General features: G+C 50.5%; 1 protein-coding gene across 1 annotated transcript in view; it reads left to right on the forward strand.

Moving 5' to 3' along the window:
* EP400 (E1A binding protein p400) overlaps positions 1-12539 on the forward strand; it is a 92052-nt gene that overhangs the window by 20850 nt on the left and 58663 nt on the right. The window contains exons 6-14 of the mRNA XM_007462795.1: positions 92-277; positions 2247-2387; positions 3174-3252; positions 3912-3961; positions 4308-4365; positions 5233-5322; positions 9481-9588; positions 10519-10709; positions 10951-11128. Coding sequence (XP_007462857.1) covers positions 92-277; positions 2247-2387; positions 3174-3252; positions 3912-3961; positions 4308-4365; positions 5233-5322; positions 9481-9588; positions 10519-10709; positions 10951-11128 — 1081 coding nt within the window. The remainder of the gene's footprint in view (positions 1-91; positions 278-2246; positions 2388-3173; positions 3253-3911; positions 3962-4307; positions 4366-5232; positions 5323-9480; positions 9589-10518; positions 10710-10950; positions 11129-12539) is intronic.

Raw genomic sequence — 12539 nt, forward strand, 5'->3', positions numbered from 1 at the left:
TCCACGTAGCAGGGTCGCACTGACTGGGGTGTGCATTGGTGGCTTGCACTTAAACTGTGCTGGACGTCTTCCACCCCTGTGCTCCTTGCAGGAGAACCAGATCCATCAGCGGATAGCAGATTTAAGGAAAGAAGGCCTGTGGTCCCTCAGACGGCTGCCCAAGCTGCAGGAGGCCCCGCGGTCCAAATCGCACTGGGACTACCTGCTAGAGGAGATGCAGTGGATGGCCACAGACTTTGCCCAGGAGAGGAGGTGGAAGGTGGCTGCTGCCAAGAAGGTGGGTTTGAGACACAGGCCACCGCGGTGCCCAGGGGTCATCAAGCAGCGCCAGGGGCTGAAGTGTGCGGACGGAGGTCTCCCAGCCCCACTTTCTAAACGGTTTCTTTTTCTTCTTAAATATTTATTTATTTGGCTGTGTTGGCTCTCTAGTTGGTGGCACACAGGCCCCAGAGCGTGTAGGGTCTGTAGTTGGCAGCGCGTGGGCTCTCTAGTTGAGGTGCGTGGGCTTAGCTTCCCCACGGCATGGGGGATCTTCGTTCCCCAACCAGGGATCGAACCTGCGTCCCCTGCATTGGAAGGCGGATTCTTAAGCACTGGACCACCAGGGAAGTCCCTCTAAAGAGTATCTTAACTTACGATGTAGCTGAAGAATGTTTTGCTGCTATTTAGAAAGTAACTGCTGCGTTGCTTCATTTCTGAGGGTTGTCCCCAGTGCTCTAGTGTGGACTGCTGGGAACAGACACGGCCCTTCTGCTGCAGTTCTATCCTGGGATTTGGGTTCTTTTTCTGGCCAGTTTTCCCTGGCAGTTGGCATGAGGATGCCTGCAGCCCCCCAGATCCAGGCTGAGAGTAGGAAGGGGGAAGAGGCCAGGTGGCTGGCCGGCAGCTCGGGCACTCATCCCGGCCTTCTGGCTGCCCGCAGCCTGCCTGCTCTGTGCTGCCTGGTCTTCTGGTCCAGCTTCTCTCCAGTTTTGGCTCAGAATTTATTTCCTTCTCTCTGCTCCCAAAGTAGGCACCCAGCCCGGGGTAGGACCTCTAGGAGATGCTACTGCTAAAGCTGGCAGTGTGGAGAGTGACAGATTTCTAGGGCTCTTGGGTCCCAGAGTGTAGAGCAGCTGTCCTTGCGTACGTGTACATAGCTCCAGGCCCAGCTGCTTCTCCCTCCATCACTGTGTGTCTTTATTCCTCGGGACCTGGATGCTGCCTTCATATTTCCTATACTCTCAGGACTGGGGATTGATTCTGTGTGCCTGGCCTGTCCACCTCCCTCCTCTGAATTCTCCCCCTTGCTTTCCCCACGTAGTTTTGGTAGAGAGAAGCCGAGACCCAGGGGGTAACAGCAGGGTCTGAGTGTAAAGGGTCTTTAATCAGATTCATGCGTGTTTAAGAAAAAAACCAGATCGCTCCTTAAACATTTCCTTTTTCACGAAAGTTGATGGTCCTGAGCATGTGGACGCAGGGCTGGACAGGGCAGTGGCCGGGGCCGAGGGGCAGGGATGGGCGTTGAGCGGTGGAGCTGAGAGGCAGCTGAGCCAGGGGCCGCGGCTGCGCGCTGTGCTGCCCCTCCTCGCGCCGTCCTTCCACCCCCAGGAGCCGGCGGCTTTGTGCGAGGGGTGCACGCTGACCAGGGCAAGGCCCTGGGAGTCCTGTGCTGGGCGGCCGCCTCGGGGGCATCCCAGAGCTGAGAGGCTGGCAGCTCCGCTGCACTCGGGGCTCAGGATGTGTCCCTTTCTGAGTTACTTCTCTGCACCTTTTGGAGGTACAGCTGGTGAGGAGGTAAAGAGTAGAAATTCTGGAAAGCGGTTTGGCAGTTGAAAGCAAAAGCCTTAAAAAACGTGAATTATCCCAACCCAACTTTTTTAATCCTAGGAGTTAAGTTTGGCTGCATTCACGCAGTGGAAATGATACGTATTAAAAATGATTTTGATCTGTGTTGATTGATGGAAAGATGTTACTCATATATTAAAGGGGGAATGGACGATTGTAGCACAGTATGATATTCCATTTTGGAGAAAAATATGTGTGTTTGGTAAAATAACACTTGCAGGAAAGTCAGGCAGATCGTTGGTGGTGGTTTTCACTGGAATCAGCATTTCTCCCACGCGCCCTTAGGGTAAGTGAGGGTGTGTCTCTCTGTGGATTATATGTAGTTACGGGCTGAGAAGAGTTTAAAGAAACGTCATGTATCTTTTTTCTGATAGCATGACACAGCGCACACGTAAAATTCTTGGACTTTCATTTGCTAGCTTGTCAGAACTGTGGCGCGTCACCACGAAGAGAAGCAGCTTCGGGAGGAGCGGGGAAGGAGAGAAGAGCAGAACCGGCTGAGACGGATAGCTGCGTCCACTGCTAGGGAAATAGAATATTTTTGGTCAAATATTGAACAGGTAAATTCTGAAATTTTGATGGGCTCCTGGGAGCATAGACTGTGTCGGGGTTGCTGAGGCGGCCTTCTGAGCCCCGCCTGCCTGTGCGATGGGGAACTCCCACAGGTGGAGCCTGCGGCGTCCTTAGGAAAGGCGGGTGCCCGCACCTCCTGGGCACCTCTGGGCTGTTGGCTCATCAGGAGACCTGGTTCTGCCTCTGTGTTTCTCTTTGTGCATCGAAATCCCCATCAGCCGTGGCCTGTGCGCTCTGTGGTGTCTGGGAGCCTTCCTGAGGGGCCCTACCGGTAGTTCTGTTTAGTATTGGTGCAGGTCACTAAAGGCTGCTTAGTTCCAGAGTGGGCTTGCTCTGTCTCTTGCTTCCTTTTCGTAAAAATTCTCTTCTTACCGTCTGACAGAATTTGGGCAGGATGCAGTTGACACAAAATAATGAAGGAGTACCAAACTGAACATTTCTCTTTGAACAGCGTGGGGGGTTAGGGCTGCCAACCCTACGTGCAGCTGAAAATCTGCACACAGCTCATCATCCGCCCTCTGCATCTGCGGTTCCACGGCTGCGGGCGTAGCTAGCCGCAGACCATGCAGCTCTGTAGGATTTACTACTGGAAAAAAATCTGAGTACCGGTGGACCTGCACAGTTCACATCCACGTTGTCCAAGGGTCAGCTCTAATCTGAAATGGGGTTGGGACAGCTGTGCTTTTGGTCTACATGTGTGAGTTTTAATGTTTTCATATATAGAGCTTGTATTTCTTAGTAACATGCTTATTTATTTAACTCTTTGCATTTAGGTTGTGGAAATAAAACTACAAGTAGAATTAGAAGAAAAAAGGAAAAAGGCTTTAAATTTCCAGAAAGTTTCCCGGAAAGGTATGATTACTTTTTAAAAAGCCTTGCCCTTCTGCGGGCTCTGTTTGCTGGATTCTCTGCTCACTGTTGCCTTGTGACATTGTGGCTTCCCACTGAGCCTCCCCCGAGAGGCTGTTTACTCAGCAGCCGAGATTCGCTAGTATGAGTCAATAAGCCCCAGGGTGACCAACTTTGGGGCGCTCTCAGGATTGAGGTTCTGAGCCTGTCCCCTGTGTCCCCGGAGAGTGAGATGAACTCCCCCGGCTTTGCCCTCCGCCCCACCGCAGTCCCCGTGTCTAGGCGTCGTGCTGCTCCCACGGTGCTCAGCAGTAGCTACCCCATCACTGGAAACCTGGGGAGGGGGCGGGGAGGATTCCTCCCTTTTACTGATGAGGAAACTGAGGTGAAGGAGGTGGTCCCTGTTGAAAGTCACGGAGCTCTAAGATTATGCAAGTCATGAGCGAGAAGCTTTGCCAGGTTGGAGACTCTAGGTTCCTGCTGAAGCCGAGAGCGGGCGTGGCGGTATGGCTGTGCCGCCCTGCGTCGCAGAGGGGAGGTGGGACCCGCCTTGCTGTCCTCTGCTCTCCTTGGGGGGCGGGCACAGGTGCCCATGGTCGTGTGAGGAGCGTCACCTCCTCCGCTGCCTTAGTGAAAGCGAATCACGTTACCTGTCTCTTTAGGTAAAGAGTCGAGACCTACAGGGCTTGATGCGTTACGGGAAAACTTTGTGGTGAGTTCGGGACTGTCGCTTCGCTGTGCGAGGGGGTGTCTGTCTGCAGGAAGTCGTAGGCATGATAGCGTTCTCTCTCACTGGAGAGCAGTCCCCCTTGGGCCTACAGCTGGTTCTTTCCAGTTTCAGGCTCACCTGGGTGTTACCATGGTGGTTTGGGAAGAGCAGGCGTGGGTTTCGTCTTGCTTCCCCGCAGCCTCCTCCCCGTCTTTGCGGTGTCTGCCGTGGACACGCCTGGCACGGCCTCCCAGGTCCTCCCGGGTGCATGTTGACTAGACAGTTCTGCTCTGGGTTCTCGTTCTATGTTTTCAGATGTCACGCTTACGATTTGTGTTCTGTGTCACAGGATTCGGGGATACCTGGAAGGAAAAGAAAAGCAAGCACATCTTTAACCGATGATGAAGGTCTGTCCCCCTGGTGCTTTGGCTGTCTGCAGGGCTCTCTGAGAGCGCAGCTGGAAAACTCGCTCGGTGCTGCCAGGGCGTCGAGTACCGCCTGGACTGGAAGAGTCCGGTGGCTCAGTGGCTTATGCTCTTGGGGGCCGGGTGCCTTGGTGGATGGTGGGGTTTTGCAGTGGAGAGACGAGGAGTTGGATTGTGGAGGAGGGAAGGTGTCGGACCGTGTGCGTGCGTGCGTGCGTGCGTGTGCGTGCACGCGTGTGCCTTTTGTCGGTAGGGAGGGGAGGCGGTGCGTGTTGGGGGCAGGAGTCAGCGGGAGGGAAGGCATGCCATGGTGAGGGCTCAGCTCAGATGGAGAGGTGGCCCGAGGGTGGGTGGGGCTCTGCCATGGGTGCTGGTGGACTCTTAGCCACCAGGAGCCAGCTGGCTGTGGGGTTGCAGGGCTGGAGCTGCCGGACAGGAGCTGAGCTCGGGGAATCCTCAGCTGGGCAGGGGCTGGGGCCTCTGAAATGGGCGATGATGAATTCATAGTGACACCGAACAACGTGCTTGTGGGTCTTTCTGTAGTGGGCTCTGCAGGTGGACAGGAAGTTCCACATCGCTCCCTGTTTTGGCCTGAGTAGGTCTGTCATGTGATGAAAACCGGCCTCTATTTCACACTGTGAAATGGAAGAGAAAGTATAAAGTATGGTCCCTTGTTTTTTGCTTACTTAATAAACTATCACTTCCAGATTTAACCTGAGAAATTAGGACTTAGTTTTCACTTCTCTAATGGCTGTGCATGACAGTTTTGGAGCCTTGTAGCGTTTCATGAGTAATTGCGAGGAAGATGCCGTGGGGTCTCTCGCTGACATTTGATGGTGGCCGTTCCAGTGGAAGACGAGGAGGAGACGATTGCAGAGGAAGAGGCGCTGGAGGGGGCTGCGGACCACCAGGCGGAGCTGTTGGAGTTAGCCAGAGAAGGTGGGCTCCGAGCGGCTTCCTGCGATGCTCTATTAAACATTTATTGAAACACGCACGTAAGGTATGAGAACCACAATAGGTTGCGTGCGGTGTAAGCGGCCACGCCGCCCAGTGTCGGAGAGAGCACCATTCTGCCTCTGCCCTCGTCCCAGGGGGTGACTGCGGCCTGGATCTTGCGTTTATCATTCCTTCCACTCAGTTTCCCCCTCCCCCTGCGTGAATCCTGAACGTACCGCTTTGTTTGGGTCTTGGAACTTGCAATAAATGGAGTCACTCTGGAGGCTCACCCTCTGGCCTTTCTCAGTTCTGTTCCCGAGTTTCGTCCCCGTGGAGGCGTGTTGCTACAGGATCAGTGCCCACGGCTGAATGGTGGTCTGTGTGTGCACGTGTCACGGGTTAGAGGTTGTGCTGTTGGTGGGCAGTTCAGTGGAAAGTTTCCCTGTGTTTGTCCTCACAGGCGGCGCTGCCTGCAGCACTCTCGTGTGTCCTGTGCACACGTGCTCGAGCGTCTGTGCTCAGAGCAGGGGGGCCGGCTTGCGGGGCGTGCACACACGAGGCGGCGCCCCGCCGTGGTTGGAGCGCTGGGCCAGGCCCTGCGTCCCAGGAGCGCCTGGTGGTGTCTGCCTGTGGTGGGGGAGCGTGACCCACGAGGCGCAGCGTCTTCTCACAGCTGTCCTTGCCCACTTGGTTTTGTGTTTTCTTTTCTGTACTGACTCTGGGTGTTCTTCCTGTGTTCTGGACACGTTTCCTTGTCAGTGACGTGTGTCCTAGTGACCTTTTTCCAGTCTGGGGTGGGTCTTCCTTCTCTTTATGGTGGCTTTTGAGGAACAGGTGCTCTTAGTTTTAGTGTAGTTGAGTTTGTCCGTGTTGTTTAAAAGAAATTTTTTTAACCTCAGGATCAAAAGGATGTCTTTGTGCATTGTCTAAAAATTTTTGTTTTACGCTCGTATCGATGTTTGTAATCCACCAAGAATCACTTTTGTCTCTAGTGTGAAATAAGAGTGCAGTTTCTTTTTTTTTTCCCCAAATGGTTAACTTAACTCTCCGCATGCCATTTGAAAAGGCCATCATTCCTCAGTGATGCTCAGTGCCGGCTCACGTGTTAGTCACGTTTTCCTGATACGCACGGCTCTTTCTGGAACCTTCATTGTTTTACTGGTCAGTTTGTACCAGTACCACACTCCCTTGATTACTCTAGCTTTATGATAATTCTTGAGGCGTAGCTAGGTCAGTCCTTCTGCCTTATTCTTTTTTAGGAGAGTTTTGACTAATTTGGGTCTATTTCAGATACAGCTCAGAATCAGTTTATCGAGTTTCAGAGAAAAACTGGTTGGGGATTTTGATTCAAATGTGTTTGGTGAGAATTGCACCTCTATGAAGAGCTTTTCCAACCTATGATCAAAGTAGCCTCTCCGTTTACTTAGATCTCCTTAAATAGCTTCCGCTAACATTTTATGGTTGCGTATTTTTATTAGATTTATTTCTAGGTGCATTATATTTTTTGAAGTTGTAATCAGTGGTATTTTTTTTTAAGATTATGTTTTAATTTGTTGCTGGTCTGTAGAAATGCAGTTGATTTTTATTTACTGATCTTAAATCCAGCAGCTGTGCTAAATTCTCAACGTTACTTGTGTGTATACAGCCTCTTCATCTCTGAAGAATAACAGTTTTTTCTTTATAATCCTGGTCCTTCCATTCCCGTTCCTTGCAATAAAGTGTAGAGATAGAGGTGCTGATGGTGGGCACCTTTGGCTTGTTCTTTTTCTGGATGCGCCACACAGCTTGTGGGATCTTAGTTCCCCGACCAGGGATTGCACCCGGGCCCTCAGCAGTGACAGCGTGTGGAGCCCTAACCACTGGGCCGCCAGGGACTCCCAGCCGTCGGCTTGTCCTTGATTTGAGGGGACAGTTTCACCCGGAAGGGCAGTAGCTTGTGGTGGTTGCTCACGACTGCTTGGTTCAAGTCCAGTGTTCTGTTTTATCTCTTCTCTTAGCCTTTGAGCTACACCTTGTCTTGCATTCTTGTTGCAGGCCTTCCTGATTCTTGTGTGCATCCCTGACTTGGTAGAGTCTGTGTTAACTTGGAGGTACTCTACCCCTTCCTGTAGGGCAGGAATTGGGAGCAGCCCGGCCGGGTGCTTCTGGCTCGGGTCTCATGGAGATGCGGCCGTCAGCAGGCCCAGCCTCCGGCCCACCCCAGCTGGCCCCCTAGCTGGCCGGGTGGATGGTTGTTGGCAGGCGAGCCCAGTCCCTCCCCCTACACGGGGACTTCTCCGGGTGGCTGTTCGAGCGTCCTCAGGATGGGGTGGCACGGTGGCTGGTGTCCCCACAGCAGGCGATCACCCTGGTTATCCCTGGCCACTCAGGGGAGCTGACCAGGCTGTGACCTCAGGGAGCCGTGTCACCGGGGGCACATCTTCGTCCATTCACTGGGGTGCCTCTTCCTGGTCGAGTCTCCTCTCGTGCCCCTCGTGAACCTTTCAGCACTTTCTTTACGTAGATGTTGTGAGTTTTTAAAAACCTAGATTCTAAGTATTTAAATACTTTCTGTCTAAAGAAGTATAGAAATACTTTCTGTCTAAATAGAATCTTTTTTCCCGTTATATCTTCAAACTAGTTTATATGTGTGAAGGCTGTTGATTCCTGTGAGTTGTTTGTTCCAAGGCACCTTACGAATTATCTCATTCTTGAGGTAGTTTTCCCGTTGTTTCTGCTGTTTTTCTTTTTCCTACCTTGATAGCCATTATATGATGTATGTGTACATTTCCCCGCATTTTGTTATGAAAACACACAAACAGAAAAGTTGAAGAACCTTATTACAAACGCCCAATACACCCGCTGCCTCCCTTCCACGGCTGGTCTCCGCTTTATCATGTATCTACCTGTCAGCCCCATACGACGAATAGTTTAAATCATGAGCAAATGAAGTCACTGGATTATAAGTCTTAAACGAAGAGAGCCCTTAATACTGTTCTTTTGGGGTGCTTCTCTGTGGCGTTCGTTACTTTGACCACAGATTTTATTGACATACGGTGTACGTGCAGAAAGGCTTACGTATCACAGGTACACAGCTCACAGCGTTCGTTGCCTTGTTATATATAACACCCAGTGGAACTGTGAATACAAACCTGGGTCCAAGTTTCCGATTACTCCCCTGGACAGACCCATGGAGTGGGAAATAGTGACGTTAGAGGGCATGAAATTTAAAGCTCTTCAGCTTTTCATACTGGTTTCCAGAAAAGTTAAGCCTGTTTATACCATCACCCGCAGTGTTGAGACTGTTTGATTCATTATATTCGTCCAGCATTACGGTTTTAAGGTGGTTGCCATGCAGTGGGGGATACATTGTGCACTGGTTTCTGGAGATGCTCAGTTAGAGAGATACTTTATGAGCCCTTTAGAGTATTTTGTGTGTGAGACAGCTCCATATCCCTCGCCCATTGGGCTTCAGTGTGGTGGGCTATTTGATCAATTAGGGTGAGCTCTTTATACAAAAAGTCCATAGCAATATTTTATCATCTTTTTTGAACAGTTTTTGTTTTATTTTTGACTTTTACTTGATGTTTTGTATTTTTATGTATCATCTCCACTGATTATTTCTATCAGTATTTTTATATTTTCGTTTATTAATCTGTAGATTTTACTGTACATTTATTAAGATTATTTCAGGAATATTTGTTCCTTTATGAATAAAAGTTGAGTTTCTTCACTTCAAAGATTCTCATCTTTATAAAGAAAAGGTCGTATATCTTGTATCAGTAATGGGCAGTCATTATTAGTTTTTGGAAAAAAATAAATGTGCTTTTAGAAAATACATACATTTCCCAAGGAATTAATTTAAAGCTAGGAAAAGGAATATACATTTGACCCCTGAACAACACGGGTGTGAACTGCGCAGGTCCACTTGCTTACACGTGGATTTTTTCCAATAGTAAACACTACAGTGGTACATGATGCACGGTTGGTCGGGTGTGGAGGAACCTCGTACAAGGAGAGCAGACTAAGTTACACTCGGGTTTTCCACTGCAGGGTAGGCAACGCTAACCCCTGAGTTGTTCAGGGTCAACTGTATATGAAAGGGCCCTTCTCCTGACTGTGTTTTCTTCCCTGCTGACACTATTGGTGTAAAATAATCTTTCTTCCTACAATCCTTTCCAGCTGAATTGCCCTTAATTGACTTGATGAAGTTGTATGAAGGTGCCTTTCTGCCGAATTTCCAGTGGCCCCAACCTAAACCTGACAGTGAAGAGACAAGTGAAGACGAAGGTCTGTTTTAACATCTTTGAAGAATTCAGCTTTGAAAACAAAAGTCAAAATACTAAACAGAGGAAGGGTGCTTAAAACAGAGTTTAAGAATTACCTTCACTTCTTTCAGTCTGATAAAAAGTTGAAAATATATTTGATACGAAAGTTTATATTAATAGTTTCATTAAATTCTGTGCTTTTTATTTTTATTGGTTAACTTGGCATAATTATCGGAGTACTTGATCAAGTTGTGAACAACACAGAAATACTCTTCTCCAGATTTATACAAATTTTACGGGCCTAGGTTTTATCATTTATCCAGGCTGTGCTGTGCTTGTTTAACACACCCACTTTAAGGACTTTACTTGACTTTTATTGGACGTTCCAAGGAGGTACACAGACTACGCCCGGCAGAGTCCACGTGTTGTTTTCATCCCCCCTGTTCTGGTCCATAGACGTGGCTGCCTGCGGGGGGCAGCAAGGGAGGGGCCCAGGAGATTCTGCGGGGAGGCCAGGGCTTGCTGGACTCAACGCTGCAGCGGGACTCGAGGAGGGGCCCGGTGGCCCCCTTGCTTGCCCAAGCTGTGATGCTTCTGATTCTTCCATTCTTGGTGGTGGAGGGCGGTCACTAAACCCTTAGATGGCTGTAAATCTCTGGGTGATACTAGCTCCTGATGCTGCACAGATATTTTCCAACTTCACCCAAGGGCCTTCCAGAGCGGTCCTACAAACTCCATAAGAGTTCGTACCTGTTTATCTGGATACATTGTTAACTAGCTAAAGTGGATTAGAAACAAAACTTTGCTGCTCAGTTCTGTCTTTGAAGTGTTTGGGTTCTAGCAACTCCTTTTCTTTTTTCTCTTCTCTCTCTTTTTTTTGTCATGTTAAGTGGCCTCATAATACTATCACAGCCTCTCAAACCTCGCAAATCCCTTTTTCCATTGATCACAGACGTGGAAGACTGCTCAGGTGACCGGGAGAGCCGGAAGGGTGTGGTTCTCATCGACTCGCTCTTCATCATGGACCAGTTTAAAGCCACAGAGAGAGTGGTTGTCGGGAAGCCTCACACAAAGGACATCGCGGAAGTGACCGCTGTGGCCGAAGCCATCCTGCCCAAGGGCAGTGCTCGGATCAGCACCGCGGTGAGCCGCTGTGCCCTGTGTGAGGGATGGTGTCTCTGTTAAGGGGAAAAGCTACCTCCTTCCAAATGAGCTCTTTATCCCAACGGCAGAGGTTGTCAGGAAAAACAATTAAGGATCTTTCTTTTTCTGTTATCTGTAAATCATCTTTGTGGCTTTCTAGTAGGCTTATCATATGACTGATCTGACAACAGTTGTAATGGTTGTTCTGAGATGTGCCTATTGGGACCGTCTGCCCCTGCAGGTGAAGTTGAACGCTCCGGCTCTTCTGTACGGTGCCCTCAGAGATTACCAGAAGATTGGCCTGGACTGGCTGGCCAAGCTCTACCGGAAGAACCTCAATGGCGTTTTGGCAGATGAAGCTGGGCTTGGTAAAACAGTGCAGATCATTGCTTTTTTTGCCCACCTAGCCTGTAACGAAGGTAAGAGCTTGTTGTTTTTTGAACAGTTCGTATTTGCTGAAACGGAACCGTAGGCAGTGCATCTGGCGTGAGGGTGGGTAGAGGCCTTTATTCTCTGCTCCTTTGTTCCGTGCTCTGGTCCAGACTCAGAGAACTGGGCTCAGAGGCACTCATCACTGGAACAAACAAAGCGCTCGTTCACAGCAAACACTAGCTCGAGTAACTCACCATTTTTCAAAGTCTAACGTAATATGAGGCCCAGCGGGCTGTGTGACTGGGGCTTGAGGCTTCCAGGCGGCAGGGCCTCTGTGCTGCTTCGCGTCGGCACGAGTCCTCGTGGCTGGGCCCTCCCCTCGGGCTGCCGGTGCGCCGGCGGGTGTGCGTCCCCCGTGGCGAGATTGGTCGCCCTGCCGAGGCCCATCGGCGCCTTCCCTGTGCTGTGGCGCAGGCCCTCCTGTCTCTCTGCTGGGTCCCGCCAGCCCTGGAGCCTTATGAGGGCTTGGCGTCCGTGCAGCAGCAGAGGGATGGGGTGCCTGCGCTCCGCAGCAGGCCGTGCCCTCGCCCCGGACGTCTGCCTCCTCACCCCTCGGCTCTTCCAGCTTGCACGGATGCTCAGCCTTCGGACCCCGTTCACTGCCCTCCGCTTGGCTGTGGGCCTGGCGCCCGCCTGCTCCCCGCCTGTGCTGTGGGGCTGTGGACGAGCCCGTGTGCATGTCTCTAACACGGGACAGGGGCTTACAGGCTTCCTCTCGCAAGGGAAGTGTCCCGTAGCACCGGGGGTGGGGGGGCACGGAACCTCAGGTTCCAGCACTTAGCCAGCTCCTGGGGAAGCACAGGCCATCACCTTCATCTCCGTGTCACAGCTTCAGTAGCAGGGAGGGGCCCCTCGAGTTAAGGGGGAGTTGGCACCCTGAGTAGCTAGATGGAGATTCCTTCAGCCCTGGGATCTTTTCTTCCTCCCTGGCCCCTCTAAATTCTGTCACAGTTACCTTAGTGTCTTTAGTAAATAACTCTTCTTTGCCCTTGGTTTTGAAAGCTTACTTGATCTTACCTTTAGTACAAATGGATCAACTTTGAGGCCTTATTTCTTTGTGCTAATATGTTTGTTTTTGACCCAGTACCACAAAGTGTCCAACGTAGTACTTTAATATGAGTTTTTATATATATAGTTATCTCAAGATAGAAGAGCTACGTTGTCTTACTATTTTATTGTTGAGTTGAAAAAAGTGTTCGTTATTGTATTTATAATAGTAAGAACTTGGAAGCAGTGTACACTTTCAAAAGTAGGGCACTTTATTTCATCGGTTGAACAAACAAATGGATCAGTTATTCGTTCCATAGGTGCTTACCCAGCACCTACCTGGTCCCAGGCACTGTTGTAGGCACTGGGGGTGCAGCTGTGAGCAGGACAAGCGCCCCCCCCCCCCCCCCC

This window comes from Lipotes vexillifer, unplaced genomic scaffold (assembly GCF_000442215.2).
Source record: "Lipotes vexillifer unplaced genomic scaffold, Lipotes_vexillifer_v1.1 scaffold1545, whole genome shotgun sequence".
Taxonomy (NCBI): Eukaryota; Metazoa; Chordata; class Mammalia; order Artiodactyla; family Lipotidae; genus Lipotes; species Lipotes vexillifer.